Source organism: Hippocampus bargibanti, linkage group LG13 (assembly GCF_051943395.1).
Source record: "Hippocampus bargibanti isolate YZ-2025 linkage group LG13, ASM5194339v1, whole genome shotgun sequence".
In the NCBI taxonomy this organism is placed as follows: Eukaryota; Metazoa; Chordata; class Actinopteri; order Syngnathiformes; family Syngnathidae; genus Hippocampus; species Hippocampus bargibanti.
Genome location: NC_142746.1, coordinates 7,758,309 through 7,785,708, shown reverse-complemented (window position 1 = coordinate 7,785,708; position 27,400 = coordinate 7,758,309). Strand labels below are relative to the sequence as shown.

The 27,400-nt window shown below is 41.0% G+C and overlaps 1 protein-coding gene across 2 annotated transcripts; it reads right to left on the bottom strand.

Moving 5' to 3' along the window:
* Window positions 1-337: 337 nt before the first annotated feature.
* On the bottom strand, window positions 338-27,306 carry parga (poly (ADP-ribose) glycohydrolase a). 2 transcript variants are annotated; one of them, XM_089011338.1, is made up of 18 exons: window positions 26,341-27,306; window positions 25,167-25,232; window positions 24,524-25,084; window positions 23,689-23,821; window positions 23,480-23,602; window positions 23,331-23,411; window positions 22,591-22,665; window positions 18,090-18,182; window positions 17,053-17,207; window positions 15,129-15,208; window positions 14,993-15,053; window positions 14,508-14,583; window positions 13,345-13,492; window positions 8,813-8,891; window positions 8,598-8,706; window positions 7,853-7,958; window positions 3,379-3,507; window positions 338-2,594 (listed from the first exon to the last, which is right to left on the bottom strand). In XM_089011338.1, the coding sequence occupies exons 2-18, from the start codon at window positions 25,193-25,195 to the stop codon at window positions 2,425-2,427; spliced, it is 2,208 nt and encodes a 735-aa protein (XP_088867464.1). In that variant the 5' UTR covers window positions 25,196-25,232; window positions 26,341-27,306; the 3' UTR covers window positions 338-2,424. The 2 variants fall into 2 exon arrangements, with proteins under 2 accessions (XP_088867464.1, XP_088867465.1); XM_089011339.1 differs by having other exon boundaries at window positions 25,167-25,229.
* Window positions 27,307-27,400: the final 94 nt, after the last annotated feature.

Sequence of the window (27,400 nt, the reverse complement as noted above, 5' to 3'; positions counted from 1 at the left end):
CGTCTGACATTCCCAAAGTGACTTTGTACCAAAGTCTCGTTTCGAGGCGTATTTATGCGTAATCCACTTAGGAGACCCGAGTCTTGGTACCGTTTATGGATTTCCAAATCGTGATGGTACTTAGCCAGCCTAATTCATCTAATATAGCATGCGTGAATGCACAATTGAATTTGCCGTGGGTCGTCGTGGGCACGCGCGGCCTCACGGAAATCCATCGCCTTGCAGGCCATTCAATAATGCACGATTTTGGTCGATCCAAGCGATGGATCGGCGATGCTAAGATAGGCTTTGAAGAGTCGGCAAAAAAAAAACATTCAATGAGCCCCCCCAATAATTCACTGACAGAGCTGAGGAGCGACTTATGTTTTTATTAAAGAAACCATCATAAAGAGAGTGCAAACCGAGAAAACCTAGTTACAGTGCTACGCGATACACTAGCAATCGTCACTGGATATTTAACCGAAGCATCATTGCATATTGTCCATACATTGACAGCAATTCTTCGGCCCCTCGCTTTGTACATAACACGGGGATGTTTGTTTTTAATAATAATAATAATAATAATAATAATAATAATAATAATAACAATAATAATAGTCTGTTGTGCTGTATAAATAAAAAATGTCCAACAAAGATATAAAAAAGCAGCATATACGTGTAGAGTATTTGATCAGATATACGGTATGTTACCCATGCATGGACTACAGCGCGGTCACGCTCAGTCACACATGCCTCTTTGACGGCCACTTTTGCTAAAATAAAGGAGAAAGGAGAAGATTATATAAACGACAATGATGCATCACCAAATCTTGGATTAAGTATCCACAAACATGCATGTGGGGAATAGTGGATAATATTTAAATGTATATTTTGCAATCCAATTCAGCTCAAGTTGCTATACAAGTTCTTGCTTGTGTTTGTTAAAATATATCATTGCAGCAATGAGGGAGAAATTCAATCACAGGATTTCTCAAAATCATTGAGGCACCGATACAAAGTTGCTAATACCAGTCGCCAATATTTAAGGCAAAGCAAATCTGACATTTATTCATAAATCCTCCTCAGCAGGAGTTGGCGCTATACAACAACATGCGTGACACATCTGCAAAAAATTATCCACCTCAGAATGAAAAGGTTTTGTTCGTAATGTTTTTTACATTTTGGAACAATGCAAAAATGATTGTGTTTAATCCTTGTTGAAATCGGTTTACATCAGGGGTGTCGAACTCATTTTTTGCCGCGGGCCACAATGTAGTTATGGTGTTCCTCTCGAGGGCCGTTATGAATTTGGGGAATGCATTAGAATGTTTCATCCCCACCACATACAGAGCGCACAAAATGAATGAATAACTAGTGTTCAAATCTTAAGTCAAGAATAATGACCGTTACTGTGGTTTACATATGACAATTTGAAATTTTGGTTCAGACTTTAGCAGGCATCACGACACTTAACATGCTTGATTTGCTTTCACGGGCCGAATAAAATGATGTGGCGGGCCAAATTTGGCCCCCGGGCCTTGACTTTGACACCTGTGGTTTACATTATCAGTTAAATGTTTAAAGGCAATAAATTGAATGTGGATTACCAAATGTGACGCTGAATGTTCTTTTAAAAGACACATTGAATAAAGTCTCTTTTTCTTTACATTTGATCATGACTTTAAACACTAAACGTTTCTGCACCAATCCTTTGCGCTTGAAAATAACCGCTGGTAGAAATGTTTTATATATATTTTTTCTGGAACTTCATTTTCTGTATTGTATTTGTTGCCTTTTTTTAGGGGGGTGGAGGGCGCAATACCACAATAATGGTGTACCACTGTGTTAAAACCGTGACACTATTGTGCTATATTTGGATATCACATGTCTACGCAGATGTATGTTTCTTTTTTATCCATTGTTGCTGTATGCTAGCATGTCTCATTGTGACCAGTGCGTACATGCAATTGATTCTTATTACTATCCGTATTTTATTTAACATAGCTAGTGCACTTTGTAATGGAACAACAACCTTTGTGTGTCTTGTGATCAATCATACAAAACTTCCACTACCCACGTTTTGCATTTTCACAAAGTCTGAACAGCAACAATGATTTTTCTATTGCTATGAACTGGAAACATTTGACCACATGGGGTGACGACGACAATACTCTCACCAGCGGCAAGAAAGGCAAAGGTACGTTTCATTAAGATCACTGATTCCCGATCGGTAAACCCCAAAATCTATAAACTACAGTTCCCACTGCTTTTCGCACTTAGTGATAAGCGTTGGTTCACATTAATTGAACGGCTGAAATAAATGTTTGCAGCAACATTTGAATGATTGAGGTGCACTTGGAAGAGTGATTGTAAGCACACAACTTGGAGGGGGCGGGGGCAAATTTGGGAACGCACCATCACCCGTTTTTTTGTTTGTTTGTTTTTTCAATGAGAATCAGATTTTATAGGCGACACCCCAGAGTCCAAGGCATCATTGGTCAAAGGAGAAGAGACTTTCCGGTAGATGAAATCATACAAGCTGACGTCGGGTCTCCTGGTACGGCAGTTCTTGCAAACCAAACTGGAATATTGGTTCAACAGGCCGAACAGTCTCCCTGGAAAGCGGATGGCAAGGATGGAAAATGGAGGGGGGGTTGTGGGGGGTGTGATCAGGGAAGAAAGGAGAAGTTTGGGTGACAGGAAGAAAAGGAACAAACCGGGTAAGTGAAAAAAAATGAGAGAAGATAAAATTATGCCACAAAAAAAAAAAAAGCCGGTATGCGCTCGTGCGTCTCTGCAGATCCACTTTAGGAAATGTATAGCTGGAAGGGAAATTTTTTCTGAAAGGCTTCAATAAATGTCAGTGAGAGAGAAAAAAAGACAAATAGGGGAGGGGCGAAAAGAGGCTGGGGTCACCAGTAATCCACTCTAACGCTAAATGGATGGGTGCAAGGAAAAGACATGGCCTGTGAGGCATAATAACTTAGCATGTAGACGGCTGCTCCCCCCCACACCCACCGTATACAGGCGCTCTAATGGCGGCGGCAAGGACAAGCTTCTCAATCTTCACCAGCTCAATCGTGCCAAATATCGTCCCCAGTCCTATTTATTGCATACTCTATTCAAAGAGCTCCATAACAGGCTTGGCGCTGGATTTAAGGAGATTCAGTGGAACGCCAGTTGAATAAACCATGCTGGATTTTTTGCAGAATGCTGCCGCCAACTCACACTTATTTTGATTTCCGAGACAGCTTTCTTTCTCAAATGGATCCCCTGATATTTTAAAAAGTTGGTACTTTAGAGGCGTCATTTTCTTGTTCAAATGGAAAATGTTCATGTTCGACGCTTGAGGCTATTTATAGCATTCAAGGAGAAAATAAATAAAGTGTTTAGTCTTACCCACGGTGACTTGTTTTTCAGTCAAGAAAGTGTGCATGTCGTGAACATCTCGCATGAGCAGAGCATCTCCGAAGGTGAAGTACGCTACGTCCCTGCCCGCCTCCGCTGCTGCCATCAGCTGAATCAGCGCTAATGAAAGACAAAGAGACAAGGCTGAAAGGGAAAGTTTTTGTTTTCGTCTAAGAGCATACCCTCATGTCTTTTCTTGGTCAAAATTTGTGTTGAAACCTAGCTGGACCTTTACTGTGTACTGTTTGAAAGATGTTTAATTTTTCAAGTTCATTTTGTTTAATCAGCAGTACCTCTTAAAGGGCAACCGACGTCACTTTTTCGTTTCTTAACTGACATCAGAAAAACGTTTTATAGCATCTAAAATACCCAAAACACGCAGTATGATATTTTTTATTCAAATGAAAAACACCAATAAAAATGACTTAAAGTGTCCAAAATCTGCAAAAAATTGAGCTGCGAATTGGGCATTTTCAGAAAGTCCCGCCCCCAGATCATGACGTCACGCCAAGACGTCTTGCATTGCTGAAAAATCAAAACAATGGCTTCAGATTCTGAGAATATGCTTTCTTGTTACACATCCAGTTATGAATATGATTCAAATAGTTCTAAAGAGGAAAGCATACATGTTTGCAATCGATTAAAGAATTTATTCCGTGTCATTTTGAGGCAAACGGCGGGGGGAATGTCGCACCAAAAAATGGCGACCAGCTCCCGTGAAGAATGAATCAGCCCGTTTCCACAGGCTGATAAATTCCTTCCATGGAGCTTGGACGCCCTCTTCTGGTGGCTTTTGGGTGCAACACAAGGTTTTCAGACAAACAGTACAGCAGAATGCATTGACGTGATGGAAGGACTGCTACAATGTGTCCTTTTTGTCGGTCAAGGGCGGTCCTTTAGTGACGTCACGTACGGACTCGTCACCAACTCAAACACAAGACTTCCTGAATATTCAGCGTGAGTCTTAAAACGTAAAATATAGCTATATGCGGTGGAATCTTTGTAAAATACGCTCAGTAGAAGTCATTTGAAGCCATTTTACAAATTATGGACACAACTTGTCCGGAGACGTCGGTTGTCCTTTAATCCTGGTAGTATGTGAAAGGGTACTTTGGACGCACATTTAAACTACCGTAATTTCTGGAGAATACGGTGCACCCACCACCACCACCACCACCAGTCTGCGGCTGGGTGGATGCATGGCTTGAGGAACCCGCGATAAGAAGAAAGGAGCGTCAGCGCAGAGCGCCGATGCGTATGTGGAACTGTTGCGGCTTGGAATTGAAGCAGATTTATGTGGAACAGGGGATGTGAGATAATCTCTTTTCGTCAATGGCTGCTACAGCTGCGTGTTTGCTTTCAACATTTAGCTTGTAGTCGACATGCACATTCCACCATGATGTCCCTGATCCACTGGTGGAAAGACGCTTTGATCCTCTCCTCTTTCATCTAGAACTGCTTCATGTCATCACAAAGAGGGTACAGCAAGTCCTGAATGAATGTCTCTCTGTGTCTTTCTTTTGTCATATTGTCTCTATGCTGTCATATTATTTGTTATTTAGTTTTTTTTTTGTTATTTTGACTTCAAGACGGCGCCGCGAGAGTGGCTGCCTTTCCAGCAGCTCATGTATTTTGTTTTTCTACTTTCATCACTTTGCTGCTGTGAAATGTAAATTTCTCCACTGTGAGACTAATAAAGGCATATCCAATCCAATCCAATCCTATCCACCCCCAATTAATGGTATATTTTCAAACATTTTCCATGTACAAGGCACACCGGACTATAAGGCGCACCTTCAATGAATGATAAATGTTTTCCAAATATAACATATAAATATATAAATGTTTTCCAAATATAAGATACACCACACTATAAGGCGCTACAGTAGAGGCTGGGGTTACGCACGATTTCTTTTCCAGGGGGAAATGGAGTCAGTGGCTGCTGACACTAGTTGCGAGAACTGTTGTGGCTCAATATTCCTTCACATATAAGGCGCAGGGTCATCATCTTTTGAAGAACATTAAGGCATTTGGGTGTGCCTTATAACACTGGGAAATCTTCTTTTCCTCTTGGCTTTTCCCTTCAAGGGGGTCGCCACAGCGAATCAGTGTCCTCCATCTTCAGAGGTTTGATTCGCATGTTTGTTTTGGCCAAGCTTTTACGTCGGATGCCCTTCCTGAAACAACCCTCAGTATTTATCCGGGCTTGGGACCGGTACAAGAAGACACTGGCTTATGTCCCCTTGTGGCTACAGAACAGGAAACTCTATGAACTTAATAAAGATGAAGATGCTCAGTAGAAGGCTCCCAAACACAAAATGGTCATCGGCACACTTATACACTGGAAAATACGGTATTCGGTATATAGTATACGGTATTCTTACTATGTACATTTGCATTAAAGCTTTGTTGTCAGGACAATATAACATAAAACTTATTTTTAACTCATTCACTGCCAGACGTGCAAAGATGTGTCCACTCCATTGCCAGGGTTTTTGTCATTGTCTATGGAATTCCAGGACCCACACAATATTGAGTTTTAGAACTACCTAAACATTCAATGCAGCGTAAGAAACCTGAGACTCTCTTCTTACATCAGAAAAAAAGAGGTAATTCCTAAATTATATAAGTCTGGAGTTGTATGGGGCGGCCCGGTAGTCGAGTGGTTAGCACAATGGCTTCACAGTGCAGAGGTCGCCGGTTCGCGTCCCGGTCCGGCCTCCCTGTGTGGAGTTTGCATGTTCTCCCCGGACCCGCGTGGGTTTTCTCCGGGTCCTCCGGTTTCCTCCCACACTCCAAAAACATGCATGGCAGGCAGATTGACCACTCCAAATTGTCCCAGGTGTGAGAGTGACTGTTGTATGTCTTTGTGTGCCCTGTGATTGGCTGGCAACCAATTCAGGGTGTCCCCCTCCTCGTGCCCGAAGACAGCTGAGATAGGCTCCAGCAACCCCCGCGACCCTAATGAGGAATAAGTGATACGGAAAATGAGATGAGATGAGATGAGATGAGATGGAGTTGTATGAGCTTGAAATGAGGGCGGCTGTCCAAAATACAATGCAATACATACACATTGGTTTATATAGCGCTTTAACAACAGCTGACTGGAACACACCAGTCAGCTGTGGAAAAGAACCTTGTGGAAAAGAAAAAACTTTGCTAGAGGCCATTGCCAGCACTTTATCGGCATGAAAAAACAAAACCTGAACAAATTCGGGAATGGCGGTCCATGTTATATTTTCAATTCCCGAATAAATTTGTGAATGGCAGTGAATGACTTAAAAACATAGTAATTTGCTTTTTTTTCAAGTGAAATGAGAATCAATCAGAATCAGATTTGTGTGTGTGCAAGGCTTGATTTAACTTTAAAACCATATTATGGAGCCATAGCCGAATTAAATGATGAGAGCTTGGTAGCAATTGGTCAATGATCCGAAACGAGGGATGCCTTCTGCCCGTAGTCCACGAGAGGAGGCCTTCCATCTTAGAGCAAATTAGGACTGTTAAATATTTAACAATCTGGATATTAACTCCAGATGAATGAAAGCAGGACTCAAAACATAATTATGAAAAGGGCTGTCATCTTTCCAGAGAAAAAAAGCTCAGGCTCATGGACATTAAACGTTAAGCTAATTCCAAAGCCAATGGGTGTGGGATTCAGCAGACATTTTGAAAAACAAAAAGGGGGGAGGGGGTCTGTAAACTGAGCCTGAATACATAAACGTTTTTGCTATATAGCAAACACACGGAAACAAGAGGATGTCACTGGGTTCATTCTATGAGTGCCAACTAAATATATGTTGCCCCAACATTGTCACATTTGACCATTATCAGTTGGGAGAAAATGTGCAGTGTTACGTCTACCCCGGACAGTAAGTGGGCACTCGCTTATGAAGAGTGATGTAGCGCCAGTCCGCAGAGGATGTGATTTATGTACTCCCTTGCCTGTAATCAATCGGCGATCTAATGGAAAGCGTAAACGTGTGTCAGCGGATCGATAAAAGAGGGTGGTGAAGAAACGGATGACTGACACACGGGCCGGCGACGAATTGAGCGAGGCGGGTTTGAGAGGGTCACGTGTTTTGTCGCGCTTGCAAAAAAAATAAAAATAAAAAAGGGACTTTGAGGCTGTTGTTCCCTACAATAAAGTGTATACTTAGAGTACTCCTTTTAATCAAATAAAATATAGTTTCACAAAAGCTTCAGTGCTACTGAGTCCTGTTTTGACGCAATATTTTTCCCATTTTTGTATTTATTGTTTCAATTGTTGTCGTGTTGCTGTGTGATCATCACATCTATGCTAATACCTATTAGCATGTAAAGCTAGTAGCCTTGCTCGCGAAATTCTTGTTCGTCAAGTATTTCCCCATTAACAACTGTATTGTTGATGCGGCTCATTTGTTCTAACATCAATAACATAAAATGGCCGCCTTCGTCTTTATCGTCAACTTTGATCGAAGGGTACCTTTGAGTCTCGTGTCTCCGCCGAAAGCTCCGCAGCCCCAGTTGCCAGTGGCTATTGCAGAAAGGTGCTTTCTGTTTGCATTATTTCGGAAGAATCCACAGTATGCCTGAAAAGAGAAGCATGAGGAAATGAAGCTTTACATGGAAAGAAGTACAGTGATACCTCAGCTTACGAACTTAATTGGTTCCCAGAAAGTGTGTGTAAGGCAAAAAAATCGTATGCCAAACATTTATTTCCCATAATAAATCATTAAAAATGAGAATAACGCACTCCTCCTTTGTGTTTTTTGATGATCTCCTTCTTCTGCTAGACCGTAATTTCATTTTGTGTCCTCTTCGGTTTAACACTTGCCTGTGGTGGGGTCTTTTTCGGTCCCATAATAGCAAAAGTACGCCACTCGATAGCAAACCACGTCTGCACTCAAAGGGGGTGTGGAAAAGTAGTCCGCCAGTCACCGTGGCGCAGTTCGACCGTGTGGATTGGTGTTCATCCTCCGAAAACTAATCCGCCAGCCACCGTGGCGCTGCGTGGTTTGGTTCATCCGCCGAAAACTAGTTCGTATGTCAAGATTATATTCTCGAAATTTAATGTTCGAAAGGCGAAAAGTTCGTGAGCTGAAGCGTTGGTAAGCAGAGGTATCACTGTATCGCTAAAAATCCTTTGACATTAATCCGACTTTGATGTATCGCTAAAATCTGTATGGGGTCGTAGTGCATCTGTTTGCACCAAAATATTTTTTTCTCACCTTGTTGAGCTCTCTCGTCATCTTTTCAGGCAGAAATTGCTCCAGGAATTGTCTGTATTTCAGCGCATCAATGGCCACAATCTCTGTACACCGTCTCTGCCAGTCGTCCCTTTGATGAGAGTGACTATTGATTTCAAAACCACATTCTTTTGAACAGGTTAGTGGGCTGACAAAGGGTAATAATATAAACGATCGGGCTAACAGTGAGGGAATACCTCGGAGTCTCATCCTTGTAACACGCATCCCACTTGTACGTTTCAGCATAACCGGAATATCGACTGTACCGCTCAGCACCTACAAAAAAAAAAAAAAACATCAATTGAAAGGCACTAATTTCTGTTTCCCTTGCTTCTTTTTATGTATTTAAGTTGTTACGAACAAATCTCTCCCTACGTCCAAAAGACAAGGAATATGCATAAATATAAAATTTACCTGTACTTACTTATCAAACATGACTGTCATGTTATTTAGGTTTTTTTGTTCTTTTGACTTGAAGACGGCACTGCGAGAGTGGGCTGCCTTTCCAGCAGCTCCTGTATTCTGTTTTTCTACTTTCATTCCTTTCATAACTTTGCTGCTGTGAAATGTAAATTTCTCCACTGAGAGACTAACAAAGGCAAATCCAATCCAATCCAAACCAATGACCATGAGGATCAAATTGATCCTGCAAAGTTGATTGTCGGTAAACACAACAGTGACCACTGTACAAATGTTTTATCAATTTCTCTTTGAGTTAGATTCCACGGTCTTTCCCAAAATTTCATTTCAAGAAAAGTGTCTCAGGAGCATCACATTTGAAGGGCACCCCTAAAATGTCACCACTACAAAATGAAGTGATCGGTTTTGAGCGCAAACAAAGTGGGCCTAAATGTGTTTCTGCGCCTTGTCTTTTCAAATCAAATTCAGAGCTGGGCTGGGCTACGCAGTATCAGCAAGGATTGCATTGCCATCAATAAAAGCTTGTGATTTCATCAGTAATCTACTTTGGGGTTGAAATAAAAAGGCTTCCACTCGTAATGGGCAGAAAGGGTTCAAATCGAAGAAGCTACTAACGTGACAAGCAGTAAATGACAGCTACCATAGCGGTTGTATTACCGTAATCTATAATGGCGCATAAAATGAGATTTATTGATTTTTTTGGAACGACTTGATTGATTGTGATTAATTACAACCAGGTTCCTTTGTGTATGCTCCAATTGAGTGTAAAGTACTTTCACAATCTCATTCACATTCTCAAATATATTCCGGAATTGAAAAGCATGATGTGGAGCGCCATTCCCGAATTTGTACGGGTCTTGGTTTTTCTTGCGGGGGATGCCAATCAACCTCTGGTCAAGTAAGATAAAAATAAACTTTTTTTCTGATGAAAGAAGAGAGTTTAAGGTTTCTAATACTGCATTGAACGTGTATGTAGTCCTAAAACTCAATATTATGTGGGTCCTGACACTTCAAAGAAAATGACAAAAAAAACTGGCACTGGAGTGGACACATATTTGCACATTGTCTGGCAGGGAATGAGTTAACGGCGGGGTCATAATTAGCATTTGACGTCCCTTCCAAATGGAAAAAGTTGACTTTGAAGAGCAATGTCTCAGTTCCTTAAACCTTCGCATTCTCATTTATTCCAATTGATTTTATTTCGTACACATGAGAAAAAATGGCTCTTTGTGAGAACTTTCCCAAAGAGGTCGGGAAAAAAATGAGCTGTGAAAAAACAACGGCGCGAGAACTGAAATGCAATTTTTAGGAACATTTTTCTTAAGAGCCAAGACGCTTTAAAAAAGTCCAGTGAGAAGAAAGAAGCTTTTATTTTGACCGAACAAGCAACTAAATCTTCCAGGAACAAGCTGCTCATATCCTTCCCTTTATCAACAGACAAAGAGCTCCCTGCCCTCCCCAATCACCTTGATGTCATTTGTACCGGAAACTCACAGCCTCCATCCTGCCATAAAGGTTCCCATCACCAGATTACATCGTGGGTGCTCATCTACCTTCCAGTTCGACAACATCCCCGATGGAGGAATATCGACGTCACGTTGAAAATGTACAGGAAGACTCATGGTAGTTAAAAATATGATAAATAAAAAGAGACGAGAGTGATACAAACATCTGGATTACCCTCCCAAAATAAGATTAGGAGTCTGGATGTAGAATCGTAGGAAATCCTTCATGCGTGCAAAGAATATTGTGCAAGTTTTTAAATGAATCTATGGCGTAACTGGCCCATTCCATTAGTGGAGCGATGACCTTAGTGCGGTTATAAATTCCTTTCTGTCCAAATGTAATAAAGTTAAGTGGAGAAGATGAGGAGGAGAAAGAGAAGGAGGGGATAGAGGGAGGAGGGAATGGTCTGAGACTTGGACGAGGACGGTGATGAACAACTGAAGGTGACTCAGAAAAGAGATGAATGTCCCGTAGAAGACAGGGCGGCGCCACTGTGGCGCTGGCCGTGGCTAGTTAAGACAAAAGTCGATTTTTACATTGACGGCACAGAATTAAGCAGTGTGTGCGCGTGTGCATGTCCGTGTGTATTTGATGACAATACTGGATGCGAGCGTCATTGTCTGTCTGCATCGCCCTTTTGTGGAAATCAACACAAATATGTTCGTCTCGGGGCTCACCTATTAATTATCTTTAGAGTGTTTCCTCTTACTTACTTATAAAACAACAATAAAGATTGTTTTTTTTTGTTCAGTTGGGTGGTGGGAAGGAAGGACTGATCAGTAGCATATCTTTTTTTCTCTGTACTTGTGTATTTTATTATATATTGACTTTTTTGACTTTGACTTATAAGAGTAAATAATACATCAAGATTAGGTTTTCCCCTGCCGAGGTTTAAAAAAAGGAAATATAAATAGTATCCAAAACCTTGTTTTTGCATTGTATGAGGCTCCAAAAAATGCACATTACCATATTCTCCGGTGTATAAGGAGCACCCAAAAGCCTTGATTTTCTTCCAAAGACAACCCTGTGCCTTATATGTGAAGTAACATTGAGCCACAACAGGTCTCGCAACTACTGTCAGCAGCTACCATTTCCCTCTGTAAAAGTGGTGCGTAACCCCAACCTCTAGTGTAGCGCCTTATAATGTGGTGTGCCTCATATTTGGAAAACTTTTATATATTTATATATTATACAGTGAGACCTCAACTTACAAACTTTTTGTCTTACAAACGTCAAATTTATAAAAATTAAACCTTATAATAAGCACTATTTTCATAATACACACCCACCACGGCTGGCGGAGTGATCTTCGGCGGAAGCACATGACCGAACAGCACCAGAGGTTAAGTTACCAACAGTCCTTATGGAAGGTGACTCTCCTTCCATAAGCCATCAACGACCACCAAAAAGGTAAATACAACTTTATTTTACAGCACAGTTTATTTCTTTAATTACAGTCGTCATGTAAGGTGCCTCTCTTTCAAACAGCAATTCCCTTTGACCTTCGACCTCCAACGCCATTCCATCTAGTCATAAATGACCATCACAAATGTAAATAAAGTGACTTTATGATACAATGCAGTGTATTTCTTTCATTATAATACAATAGCACATTTGTTATACATAAAATAAGGTATGTTGTGTGTAGTTTTAAGGCTTATTTAGTTGAAAAGTATATTTCATGGAAACCCGGGAAGGGAATATTCCCATTTTAATGGTTTCCTATGGGAATTTTTTTTTAGATACACCCTTTTCACCTTACACACTCTGTCTGGGAACCAATTAAGTTCGTAAGTTGAGGTCTCACTGTATTTGGAAAACTTTTTTCATTCATTGAAGGTGCGCCTTATAGTATTTTACAGTGATACCTCAGCTTACGACCTTTATTGGTTACCAGAAAGTGTGTGTAAGGCGAAAAGTTCGTCTGCTGAACGAACAATTATTTCCCATAAGAAGCCATTAAAAATGACAATAATCCATTACCAGGTCCCCATAAAACATAATTTTCTACTAAATAAGCCTTAAAACGACACAAAATATACCTTATTTTATGTATAATAAATGCGCTATTGTATTGTAATTAAAGAAATAAACTGGACTATATAATAAAGTGATTTTATTTACCTTTGTGATGGTCATTGATATCGTTGCCTCTTGATGATATCCAAATGAAGTTGCCGTGCTTTCTCGGCGATAAGACCCTCATTCACAGTCCCATGCGAGCTGCTTTTCATTAATCCAAATCAACAAAAGTTTTTGAGACCGTTACTTAGACAACACAGAAACACCCTAGCCACATGTGGCAATGGTCGACTGGTACTGGGACGCTAAGTTACACAAACGCACACCTCGTTCGTGTTTTTCGATGATCTCCTTCTTCTACTCGACCGTAATTTTCTTTTTTGTCCTCTTTGGCTTAACACGAGCCTGTGGTGGGTCTGTTTCGGTCCCATAATAACAAAAGTACTCCACTCGATAACAAACTATGTCTCCACTCAAAGGGGGTGTGGAAAACTAGTCCGCCAGTCACCGTGGCGCTGTTCGACCGTGTGGTTTGGTATTCATCCGCCAGCCACCTGTGTGGTTTAGTTCGTCTGCCAAAAACTACTTTGTTATTGTAATTTGATGTTTGTAAGGTGAAAAGTTCATGAGCTAAAGCGTTCGTAAGCCGAGGTATCACTGTACTGTATGTGGAAAAGTTGGAAAATATATCATTCATTGGGGCACGGTGCGCCTTACACTCCGGAAAATACAGGATTAAAAATTGCCGTAATCTATTATGGCCAGTTCTGCCACTTTTTACCTGTAATAATGAGGCATTCGTTGTACTCCAGTGCTTCAGTGAAGAGACGGGAGACAACAAGTTCGGGGTTGATAATGAACCGGATCTCTTCTTGGACCAAGCCATTACCCGTGACGCCGCCACCAACGAATCGGTTTGCAAAGTCCACCTTGTAAGGAGAAGGGGAAAAAAAGGCAGCACATTTTATTTCTCGACGGCAGAGTTCCAAAAGATTTCTTTTCTTGCAGAAAAAATAAAATAAAATAAAATAAAAAATTTGAATACATACAGTATTGTCTATTCAATACAGTTTAGCTTAACTGTGAGATTGAACTTCCAGTTATGGAGATAAATGACTCAATTAGTATGTCCTTATTTCCTGCCACCCACTGTGGTCTCATTTAATACAGATAAAGATCACATGCTTACTTCCTGTTTGGGGAATAATCAAATGAGGAAGAAAAAATATCCCGCATGTTCGATCCATAAAAATCCACAGCGCTGAAATGTATGGTGAATGGAGTAACTATAAACAAAATGTATACAATATAGTTGACCTTGATTTTTGCAAATATGTGAATATTTGTGTAGCCAACCCACTGGCAGCCCCAGAAGAGAGGGCAACGCATCTTAATGAAAACGCAGCAATTTAAACCTATCTGTCAGAGGGAAGGTCCTGCTCACTGGCCCACGGCCGCGTCAATCCCTTCGTGACAGCAAGTGTGTTTCTTCGCATATGGGGTTTGAACTGGTTCTCCTTTCAATCTCATCCCCTCTGACAGAATGACAGCCGATGCCGGCCGATCAAAACCTCGACACGGAGCCACAGTTGAAGCAGGCGTCAGTACAGTCGTGAGTCGTGAACCTGCACGGCATTGCCGCGTCCAAGTCCTCCCCAATGCAAATCTCCTTTTTCTGGACCCCGCGGTCATTGCCATACCCCCCACACCTCTCTGAGCTATTCACGTGGATACTTGAGCTGTCAGACAAAGTGTTATATATACACTTTCCAGGGAAAGATAAATAAGAGGAGTGACATGAAAAGCAAATCCATTGCACCAGACTGTGTTCCACGTGAAATGCTAATGGGCCATTAACCGTCAGTGCTTTCGTTAATGTAAGGGGGATGAAAAGTGACAAACCTGATTGCAAAAAACACAAGTAGATTTAAACGGATTACATACCTGCAGCATCCCGTAACCGTCATCTTCAATTGTCCCCTTACAAGTGATATGTAAGCGTGTCAGCTGAGTCTGGCAGCTTGAAAAAAATTGAATGAGAAGAAAAAAAAGACTTCAATTATGCCGTTTTTGGCAAAATGGTTATTTCCAAATGATGCTACTGCATTAAAATAATCAAGTCACACATGATGAGCTCAGTTGTATTTCATGATCGCGAAAAAAAAATGTGTACATTCATCCAAACATGGATGGACCGCCCGTGATTTCGTTTTTTCCTATGATTAGCATATTTGACAATAAAGCTGACTTTGACTTTGAAAACAATCATGATTGTTTTCAATATTTTTCACTTTAATGAAAACTGCTGACAACATCATGTTGACTCACAAATTCTATTCATAGTGGAAATATAATAAACATGTTATATATATTTTTTTCTGGGGCCAGCGGGGTTTAACTTTTCCAAAAAACAAAAGAAAAAGTAATACTTCTCCCAGGTCGGAAGTGTGTTCAGCATTTGTCTTGTGAATGTCACGAGGCCCGTTGGTCCTAAAAGACAGCAATAAATATTTTATTTGTTATTTTCTTTGGGGCGGAGGGGTATTGTGATTTCGTGATTCTTACTGGTCTGCGAAACCCTCCTAAAGTAGCAGATGAGGGTTTTCAACTTCTCAATTTTTCGTGGTGAAGAGCCTTCAAATAACCTGCAGAAAAAGCGTTATTCCTATCAAAATAGATTGTCACATCATTTCATGGCTGAAAACAATACATGTAGATTTAGAGGAGACACACAGCTTTTTTTTGCGGATTTAAAAAAGTAAGCTAGGCATTTCTAACAGTCTGATAAGAGTTATTTTTGTACATTAAACAGTCAACTTGTATTTACTTATTTGATAACACACACAAAAAAACACGTCAGTTTAGCTATCAAAATTGTTTTCCACATCATTTCCTTCTCAGGCGGAGAAAAACAGCAGCTGAAGAGCGTTCCGTTCACCCTTCCCAACATATCCATCACTTAACGAGGACAAACCTGGACAGTTCTGCCAAAAAAGCAATCAGCGGATTGCTTGCTGCCTTGCCTGTCCAAGACGGAGCGCCACTGTAGCCAATAAGCAAAGTGATGGACACTCCCTCAATTATAAGCGTGGAATGGAATGGAGCCGGGGAGGGGGGGGGGGGGTCCGGGAGCTTGGGCAATAACGATCCGGCTCATTTTGGACTGCGCTGTCTTGTTTCATCGTCTCACAAATTCGGATGCCGCGGGAAGTAATGTTGATTGTAAAGGTGGGCCCCAAGTATCTCCAAGCAAGCGATAGAAGGGGTTCTGTGACCGGAATCGCTGCGTAATAATATTACACAGCCATTTTTCACTTAGCTTGCTGCTAACATCAGATGGGTATGGGAAGGACAAAAACCGAGGTGAGATCTGAGGATAACGATTTATAGCATAACCGTCAGGACACACCGGTAATTAGACTCAAATATACCACACCGAAATCAGTACATATGGTTATTACTTTTTTTTTAATCTATGCTTCTTATTGGAGCACTGGAAATATAAATGTCTGTCCCCAAAATCCAAGGCCATCATAAAAAGATTATAAAACAGAGTAGAACAGAAAGCCTTGATTGCAATTGAACCATGCAGTACTGCAGATACAACTAACTTGTATAAATGGAAGTACTTTTTGACAGTGCATTTTGATGTTTGTCCGACTTGTTGCAACTTCATAACGAGACAAAAAGACAAACAGACCAGATGTTATTAACCATGTCACTGACAAGACGGCTCCTCGATGAGACGACGGAAAATTAAGTTGGGATAAAACCTGGACTATGTCCACCAGGTAAGGAGGCGGCTGTGAATATAATAAGGCAGATGGCATTTTAGCGGGATTAAAACATGGCTATGAACCACATATTGTTTTAAAAGGCTATCCGTGCTTGTTTGTGAATTACTTATCTCCCACATATCATATTGCATATGTATATCGTATATATAAGCAAAACCGCTACTCCTACAGAAGCCTTTTCTAGATGAAGATAAACGACAGACCGATCACAGTGCACAGTAACAGAAATAATTGACTTCTAATGATTCTTTGCAGCTATCCCAAGGCGCGGCGGCTGTGGACTTCCACAATTAGTGAGGCAGAAGCCTGAGCTTGGTTCAAAGAGTCACTTCCAAAACAGGATGCGCACAGGAAAAAAATGACAGGTAGGTTACTGAATTGAAACCCAATATGATTTGTCTCATAGTGTAATATGACCTAACTGGAGTTTTTTTAAAGGCACTAGCGCCCCCTTATGGAAATATTCGCTCCAAAGACTGCAAAAATATAGCTTGAGTTGATGGCTTGTGAATTGAAGAACTCAGAATTTGGAGCAGGTTTGTAATATGTTGATCGAACTCATTAATATACTTTTTTCAATCAGTATAGCAAACTGACCCACGAGGGCGGAATAAACCACATCAGGATGAACAAGGCTCGCACAGGGGGGATGAAGCAAAGAAGCCAAGGACTGAGCGGAGGTTTGCCTTCACCTGTAGAAGTTGATCTCGGGATAGTTGCAGTATTCCGACTTGCGGGAGTTGCGTCGCGGGAATGTGCAGAAGAAGGCGTTGGCCAGAAGACATGCGATTTGCTCCTGAGACATCGTAAGGGATTGGTTCATCCGTGACTTCAGCAGGGGGATTGGCTGGGGGGAGAGAGACCAAAAGAAGGAGAGAGGGCAGTGAGGGTTATACCGATAGAGATGATAAGAATGATGGTTTGGGGAAGCAGTGCAAGGAGAGATACTCTCTGAATTTTGAAAGGCGCTTATAAATGAAATGTATTATTATTATTATTACTGAAGATCCATCCATACAAGATGATACGAGATTGACCGTGTGGCTCTTAGGCTGATGAAATTGGATGATGAGTATGGCCATATAACAAGCAAGAGACACAGAGGATCCCATTAAATAAATGGGAAGAAGTAATTAAGGTCCGCGTTTTCCTACGTGTTCTCCCGGTCAGACACAGAATCTCATTTGTCTTGGCTGATTAGAGCAAAAAGAGCCTCCCAGGAACTGGACTGGTTAGCGGATCAAAAGTGGCTCTAACAACACAAGGCTGAACATCTGGCTCAAGACGGACGACGCAAGAACGGACGGAATTTTCATTAAGAAACCTCTGGGAAGAAGTTAGCATTGTGCCAAGTTAGATAATTACTACCCTGGTTTGTCTCAATAACCGAAAACGTCTGATTGGCTGAACACAGTTAGAATGCCGATGATAAATACTGTCGGACAACATTTTTTTGTTGCCTGTGTGCCCCGAAAGGGCGTGTCCTAGTGAGCAGGGAAGTTGGAATCCTTGCAATGGTTCTCATTTCAGATTTACGTGATCAACTGTCCCGTCCAATAAATGGCACAAAGTGCATCGAGCCGGTGTGGCTCTCCTTGCCCACATGTAAGGCTTTCATTTCTACCCAGAAAATAAGAAAGCAATATTTCTTTTTATGAAGAATTCAGAACAAGGCTAAATAAATAAAATAAATAAATAAATAAACAAAAAATAAGAGTGCAGCACGTACCATAGTGCAGAGGCGTGGAGCGCTGAGTGCCAGTTTGACCATGGAAGGCAGCACGGCCTCGTAAAGGTGATGAACCTCGCAATGCTCCAGACACTGAAGGATGAAATCGGATCAGGTTGTCAAGTATGCAAATGTAATTTAAGATCTCCCAAGTAATATGTGCTTATACTTTGCCGCGATCTAATGCTCTCGTATGTTTGAAAAGTTTTTTTTAAAGGCAGCCAAACAATTGCCAGCAGCTTGATAGAAAGTCCGAAAAGGTTTGAACAGCAATCCATGTTCACGAACCAATATTCCGCTGCCAATATAACAGTGGTCTCACTTCTCTCATATCCACCAAAAAAATGTCAATAACAATAACATAAGTTGATGTTGTCGTGGGCCAAATTTTGCACTTCACTTCGACAACAAAACACCAAGAACAGATGTTGTGAAGCTAGTGAGTAATTGAAGCTATGTCAATTTATCTGTTGATTAAGAGCTCGCGGCTGAATTTTGACAGTGAGAGACTTGTGGGAAGTAACAAAGATCATCTTCTTCGGAGGGAAAAGTTCATGACCGGCGTCAAGCTTCTACTGTTAATTAGTTGTATTCATATCATGTTCTCCAGGTAGGCAAAGCCTCAGAATCCCACAAGGGGCCTGCAGGGGATTTTAAAAGCTTGAGATACATCTCTGGGGAGGAGTGACAATGAATAGCTGGGATAGGAAAAACAAGTGGATGTCATTCACACACAATTTGCGATAAGCTTCACAAAAACGGAACAACTCAGTCAATCAGAAAAAGGGAGAAGCCACGTATTTCAGCCTCCAGCTTGCCTCAGCAATTCCCTCTAAAATAAACACACTCAGTCCGTCATACTGCCAGATTTACAAAGCAATCACTTATGAGTGCACCGGCTTCAAATGTCAACCTTATCAATCACGTGCCTTATTCTATCAATGTAAGCGGAGCAGCTGATTATATGGACTTTCTGGAGCGAATGCAAATGACCAATCGGCGAGCGAGCGAGAAAGAGGAAGAGGAAAAGAGCAAAAGAGAGAGAAAGACAGGGAGAGAGGGAGAGAGAAAAATGGTAGGGTGGCTTGATTTTCACCGCCGAGGTCTTGGTCGGGCAATTTGTCCGGGTAGCGTTTATATGGCAGCAGGGCAGGACTGACTAAAAGCTGTCAGAAGTAATGAGCTGGCAGGCATCATAAAACGCTCCCGTGGGACTAATAGATGGTCGATGTGGCAGAAGGTAGAAATATGATCTCCCAACACACAGTTAAAGCTGTTGACCATAAATGGTATCACTCGAGCTAGGGGAGCAGAGCTGAAGATTTCACTCATGATCGTCTAAGTCACAGGTGTCAAAGTCAAGGCCCGCGGGCCAAATCTGGCCTGCCACATCATTTTTTTCGGCCCGCGAAAGCAAATCAAACTTGTTAAATTCCATGATGATTGCTAAAATCTGAGCCAAAATTTCATATTTTTGGATGTCAACCACAATAAGTCATTATTCTTGACTTCAGATTTGAAAACGAGTTATTCATTAATTTGCTGTGTGCTCTATATGTAATATTTGAAGGGATTTAAACATTCTAATGGGTTCCCCAAATTCATAACGGCCCTCGAGAGGAAACCATAACTACAATGTGGCCCGCGGCAAAAAATGACTTTGACACCCCTGGTCTAAGTGAATCAAGTTATTCTGGCAGTGGATTTAAAGTGACACACGAGATGTTAGAAAAAAATAGTTGACTTTATACTGTTCCAATTTCAAAACAAGCATTCCAGTGGACATTATTTGGTGTGAATTTGTTCATTCCAGGTTTAAAACTGTCCTTCCAACGTTTCATGTCAACAGCTATTGACATATGAGTACAAGTAGCTGATTGCGGCATCAGTCATCAAGTGATATTAGAATCGATTATTCTGTCGACTGTAACATCAATTGTGATTATTAAAAAAATAAACAAATAAAAATTAAACAGTGTATATTTGTGGTGAAAAATGTCTAGCCTGTGATTGCAATTCCAGACAGGCTGCTGTAGTATGTTTGTTAGCTGTGCTAACAAACATGTGTTAATTCATTTATTTACGTTTATTTTTTAATTGATCCAACACTTGAGAGGTTCTGTCATTTGCACATACTTTTCTCTTCACTCGTCACCTTATTTCAACACAAAATGGCGCATGACTCTTCTTCTTTTCCTTTCGGCTTTTCCCTTCAAGGGGTCGCCACAGCAAATCAGTGTCCTCCATCTTCAGAGGTTTGATCCGCAAGTTTGTTTTGGCCAAGCTTTTACGTCGGATGCCCTTCCTGACACAACCCTCTGTATTTATCCGGGCTTGGGACCGGCACAAGACTTATGTCCCTTTGTGGCTACAGAACAATCAACAACTCCCTCAGTAAGACTCCCAAACAAGCAACTCGGAGTGACATAATCTGTGGAGTAAAAAAAAAAAAAAACTCCCCCATATCCTGATGCAAATCCCAATTTAGATGTCTTACACCAATCAATGTGTCAAAATATTAAAATCCTCAATGAATTCCACACAGGAAAGTATTTATTTTTCAGAAACAATAGATGCGCAGAGTCAGAACGACAAATAAGCGATAGCGTGTGACAAACAACAGTCGGAAAAGCTAGACAAAGCGCAAATGTATGTGTTCTCCCTCGGGGTGTCAGCTGCACTCAGCCCTGGACCGCTTCCATGCTCGGGCCCTTAGACATTTATCAGAAAGTGACATGGTGACAGTTTCATTTGGCAGGGGAGAAGCACTAACACAATTTACAGACTCATCCCAATTTATATGATTTTTTTTAATCTTCTTTTTTTACAGCCACCAGGGGAATGTCAATCAGTGGAGCTTGGCTGTGGTACATCTGGACAATTATTCAGTGCGTCATGAATGTTAGTTAAATTGAAAGTTGTTATCTGAGCAACGTAGTGGATGATTACGGTATGTTCAATCTCCATTTTTAACGGGAAAACACACCGCAGACCGAAAAGCAAGAAGTAAAAAGCCACAATATGGAAAGACATACCGTATTTTCCGGTGTACAGGCGCACCCATTTGCTTCAAAAGATAACCCTGCGCCTTATACGCATGTGCACCTTATATGTGAAGTAATATTGAGCCACAACAGATCTTGCAACTCCTGTCAGCAGCCACCGACTGAATTTCCCCCTGTAGAAGTCGTGCATAACCCCAGCCGCTACTGTGATTTGGAAACTTTTATATATTTATACATTATATTTGAAAAACTGTTTTCATACAATGAAGGTGCACCTTATACTGTGGTTCACCTTTTATAGGGAAAAAGTTTGAAAATACACCATTCTTTGGGGGTGTGGCTTATACTGCGGGACGCATAATACACCAGAAAAAAATCTCGCTTTGAAAACAAATTCTATTCCTAGCATTTACTGTTCTGACAAGGTGGAATCTATCAGAATCTATGGCTGTGACTCTCCTTTCTCCATGTGTGAGGGCATCATAGTAAGAATACAGTTAAAAGCGCCGCGAGAGTGGCTGCCTTTCCAGCAGCTAATGTATTTTGTTTTTCGACTTTCATTCCTTTCATCACTTTGCTGCTGTGAAATGTAAATTTCTCCACTGCGAGACTAATAAAGGCATATCCAATCCAATCCAATCCAAAAGTCCACAAAAACACAAAGAATACTGAAAAAATTGTGACATGACCAATTTGGCGTAATCAAACTTGGAGTTTTAGCATGAAATCAAATATTGCTTCCTTTTAATAGGAAAACTAACCTAAAAAGTAGTTTAGAAGTTTATGTTCTGATGGTGTAACTTACGCATTCTCATAAGGTTTTTCAAAATGCTTTAGCAGCACTTTTCTTTTAAATAGAACGCAAAGGAAAGCCTCACTTATATTAGAATGGAGTCCAAAGTCGGGTCAAGGGCAACTATGAAGGCCTTACTTAGCATCATTACAGATGGGATGGGCACTTTTAATTAAATTGGGTGAAGCAATAAAGTGGCTCACGCAGCCAATCGATCGCTTAAGCTCCGCCTCGCACGGAGACATTAGTCCGAAGAGCGGAAATTGTTTAAAGACTATTAAGCGACATCACTATTTAGCAACGCTTGTGTGTTTGAAATTTTAGGACGGATGCAGAAATGATTTCAATGCTACTCAAAAGTGCAGTAAAATCCAGATGTCTTCTTTTCCTTTCGGCTTTTCCCTTCAAGGGGTCACCACAGCAAATCAGTGTCCTCCATCTTTAGAGGTTTGATCCGCATGTTTGTTTTGGCCAAGATTTTATGTCGGATGCCCTTCCTGACACAACCCGCTGTATTTATCCGGGCTTGGGACCGGCACAAGACGACATAGATGTATCATTAGATAATCAAGCCAGTGGCCACTTGCAATAACGGAAAGTGCTAAATAAACTTTTGTGAGAAAATGATGTGCATCTGGCAGATTTGGCAGAAAGCAAAAAATAAATACACTTTTTCGTTCACTTTTTCAAGCGTGCAGCTCACCTCTGTGCAAAGAAGGTTGAGGGCGGTGAAGTCCCATTTCTTTGCATGGGCGGTGTTGTATTGCAAGATGGCATCCTAAATTACAGAAAATCAGTCAAACCCACCAGAATTAAATCCAAATAATGTCTAATTGAATGGGGATTGAATTGGCTGGACAAGCAATGTAAATACAAAAAGAATTACAAAGAACCACAAGCAACAGAAGATGGAAGTGTAGGGTGATATTTTTGCAAACACTGCCACCCTGTGGATATTCGGACACTCTTGTGAAGACATTGCTCAGGTTTTTTTTGTGTGACAGAAATGACATTCCAAATTATGGTGGATGTCATCTATTTGAACAATCTAAAAACAAACATGCATAAGAAATATACATTTAAAGCAATTCAGGGTCATGTGGACAGGGTGCATAATTACAAAGTTTGGTGAATGAAGTGGCGAAATGAAATGTTTGAATTGCAAGTGCATCGGAATAAATTTGCATATTGAGGAAACGTATTTCAGCAGCCAGCAGAGAAATATTTCACAGCTTAAATTTGAACAATTATTTTGATCAGGTGTTTAAATCTCAAACATATCACCTCAGAATCGTATAATATGAAAGAACGATTTTCCATATCCTGTATTGTAAGTCGGAATGTTGCCTTTTAAAAAGCAAAACACCTTCCACAGCTTTTATTGAACCAATAAAACACCCCATTTTGATGTTTTGAATTCAACTACGGAAATGTGGTGCTTACCCTCACATCCAAAGAACTCTTGAACCCTCCGTGCAAGGCCGAATGGATTAACTCCCACCGACTCTGGACACCGCCTCCATCCTACAACATATTTGTTTATGCTATAAAGTAACTTAAATTTATGATGGAAGACAATGTGCATCTCGCACCTCCGTCTCCAATGGAAAGAGATTCTTCTCAGAGCAAGGCATTTTGACAGACACGTCATCCCAGGAGTCTTTGAACTTGCCCGGGTACGGTACAGGCACCTCCCCCTCTCTGAGGAGATCTGTCTGTAACAGTTGTCAGAGAGCAGTTAATTATCATGCTTTGAATTAGCAGGTGGGTGAAAACAGAATTGATGTGATGGTTCCCTCACCCTTACTGTGACGGTGTGGTTAGGCACGGCTTTCAGGTGAGACAAAGGAGGGGCACATTGGGGCATCCTGTTCAGCTCATCTATTGGGGTCCCCAGCCATACTCTGGTCATGGCACGCATCGGGGATGGAACACTAAAGGCAAATAGGAGAGAGCAGGTGGGGGCAGGGGGGTTCAACAGAAATGATTAGGAGCAGCAATGTTGCAAACTTTAACAATGGGACCCAAGGACTACCAACAAAACATGACTTTGGCGAGAGAGAACGTAAAAATCCTGCTATATGTCTTTGTATCATTTGTATTGATCCTGAATATACAAAAGAAATACTAATGGCACCCAGGCTTCGAGATGTGCAAACTCGGCTCAATTAGTAGAGCCCAAACTGTAGTCAACTTGGTTAAGCAGCAGCTAATGTTATGCTGCACACAAATGGAATAACCCGCCAACAGAAATGAAGTCGGCCCTCAAACGTGAATGCTTTGCAGGGCCCGTTAAAATATGATGCTTTTTCAAAATCTAGTATTGAGCCTTTGGAGGAAGCAAAAAAACATTTAAATGTTATATGTTTCATTATGTAAAGCACATTCAGTTACCTTGTGAATGAAATGTACAAAATAAATAAAGCTGACTTGCCTTCCCTTTAATTGCTTTGGCCTAAACACTAAAACAGTAAAGAGATCAGATTTTCAGGTTTTAATAAAATAATAATAAATTATACCAACAAGCTATTTCAGAAATGCCAAACTGCAAAAATGCAAATGTTCACTGTATTTGAAAGATTCCCCAGTTTCGCTTCGCATTGAAATTGACCAGAAGCTCTCCACAAATCTTATACCTTTCACAAGTAGCACCTGAATGGTTCATAATCGATTCCTGGCTTAAATCCGATAAATCGCTACAATCTGCCAGCACAGCATCAACGGTTCCTCCGGCCGAACATGCAGCGTCGGGTTCAGAAGCAAAGTGCTGAGATTTGTCTCCCACGGCCTCAGCACACTCTTCGACACAAGCTGTGTCATCTCCTGCAGAGCTGTTGACGAGCAGTGTTTTATTACTTGGGCTGTTTGGACTTTGCATTTCGACGTCTGTGGGTGACGGGCCTTTTCGCGGACTCGCGCAGCAGGAGGGTTGAGGGTTGGGTGAGTGAACGGCAACACAGGTTGCTTTCGCCGGGTGAGGGCCGGCAGAACTGGGTCGCTTTGATTTTTGTCCATTCGAACATTGCGCAGGGGCCGGACTACTTCTAATGTATGGAAGAGCAGGATCGCTGAAAGACCCACAATCCATTGAAGTCTGAGAGGGTGTGTCTTGCTGTAAAAAAATGTCTCCGTCTTGTTCTTGGGTTCTGCAGAAGATCTCGTCAGATTTGCATTCAGATTGGCTGTCACCAGTCACACTGAAACACAAACAAACCAAAAAAGAAGAAAAGAATAAGTACAGTGCATAGACTCAAGTATCACAAGTGCTTTTTTATTTACCTCCTCTGAGAATCCATTTCTGCATCCATTTTGGAGCGGTCAGACAAGGAAAGTGGATGAACGCTACTTAAAAAGGAAATAAAATCTGCCATTATTACAGATCCATGCTCACATGCACGATTCACAAAAGGCTACAGTCATTGAATGTGGAGTTAAATTTAAGGATGAACTTAATAAGAAGTGTGGAACAATTCAATGCTCATTTCCGAGTGTAAGGCACATTATTGCATTATTGCTGGCTGACAAATAGCTGAAAGGCAAACATTTTCTAGCTACACAAAGGCAGATGTCATTTTTGATGTTTTATTTATAGGATTGAATTCACGAAGAATTGGACGAAGGCGGAATTAGTCGCCGAAACATGTCAGCTATTTGAAACACCTACACTGTCTGTAAGTAAAGAATCTGCTTAAAATTAAAATTGGATTGAATTCAGGATTGAATAGCATTGAATTCTGTCATTTGTTGTTGCTTAATTTTTAGCTGTATGGCTGATATACTGTTAAAGTTTGTATTTGCTGACTTCATTTGAAGCACTGCTGCACAGGATTTATGGTCATGTGAATAGGTACCACATTGGGATACCATTATTCAACGCGAAAGAAATTAGACTGTTTTTAGACGATTTGGATGTGACTATTTTCAATTATCCGTAACCCGCCTTTTGTTACCTACTTCCCATCCTACTGGAATGTGGATTGTTTGAATAAGTAACGTAATTATTTTTTCATACACCAACACCGACAATTAACTATAAAATTACGTCAGCTTCAAAAATGTAATTGGGTTTATTGATATTAGTCGAGTTAGGTAAACAGCAACAGTGGTGGACGTATGTCACGAACACCATGCAAAGACAACTTTCAACTATTAAGATATAAGCAGTAACATAAACATGTATGGAAGCCCTGACGTATAGGCCTATATTTAAAAAAATAAAGATCTAATTAACGTTGAGAAAAAAATGTTTTGGTTAGATTACGGTCACTTGGTGGCCAAGTGTACTTGGTATGATACCTGAACGAAGGTATATCTCCAGCAAATGCTAATTTAAGATTCAAAATAGCAATAATGAAAACGCTAATTCAGTGAGTAAATGTTTTCAGTTTGTTGGCTAGCAAAGCAGCTGAGTTGAGCTTGTCGGCGCAGTTAAAAATGAGGAGAAATAACTTACAAACATGTCCCACCAAGGTCTTTATTCCTTGCTTCGATGCATTAATTCTTTATTTATTTCCTTCCGAATTCCACAAAGAGATTCGTCGTACATTTATCAAAATACTAGACAAAAATATATTGTTCGAATTCCGCTTTATTGACATGGCAACGCGACAGCCGCCATCGTTTAACGGCAAGAGAAAGCAATACCAATCAAAACTGTTTGATTTTGCAAGAAGGCGGGACCAAACGGCGGTAACATAGCGACTGAGCCGCAAAAGACTTTGTGTCGTAAAAACGGTCTGAAGGCACGGAAATGCGCAAATCACTGCAGCGGCTCAATCTGATGACGTCAGTGTCATCATGTATTACAGTTATCACTCGCTCCAACAAGGTTCATCTTTCACGGTTTTGACTGCCTAACTTTGTAAATATAATAATAATAATAATTTAATTTGCTTTAGTAGTGGGAGACCCAAAAATAATAATAACAAATATACGTCTGCTCTAAATCAAGGGTCTTGAATTGGAAACCTGTGTTTTATAGCAACCAAGCAAACTCTAAAATATAATAATAATAATAATAATAATAATAGAATGAATTGTGTGGGTGGCCTGGTAGTCAAGTTTTTAGCACACTGGCTTCACAGTCCTGCCGGTTCACGTCCTGCTCCGGCGTCCCTGTGTGGAGTTTGCATGTTCTCCCCGGGCCCGCCTGGGTTTTCTCCAGGTCCTCCGGTTTCCTCCCACATTCCAAAAATATGCATGGTAGGCAGATTGAAGACTCCAAATAGTCCCTCAGTGTGAATGTGAGAGTGACTGTTGTTTGTCCTTTTGTGCCCTGCGATTGGCTGGCAACCAATTCAGGGTGTCCCCCGCCTCATGCCCGAAGACAGCTGGGATTGGCTCCAGCACCCCCCCCGCGACCCTAATGAGGAATAAGCGTTACGGAAAATGGATGGATGAATTGTGTGGTGCATCTTAATTGGCTCAGGGACTGTAGACTAATAACATCGCTGTACAACTTGCCATTTTTTACCTCAACAATAATGACAGATTAAGCCTATATCACTTCTTCT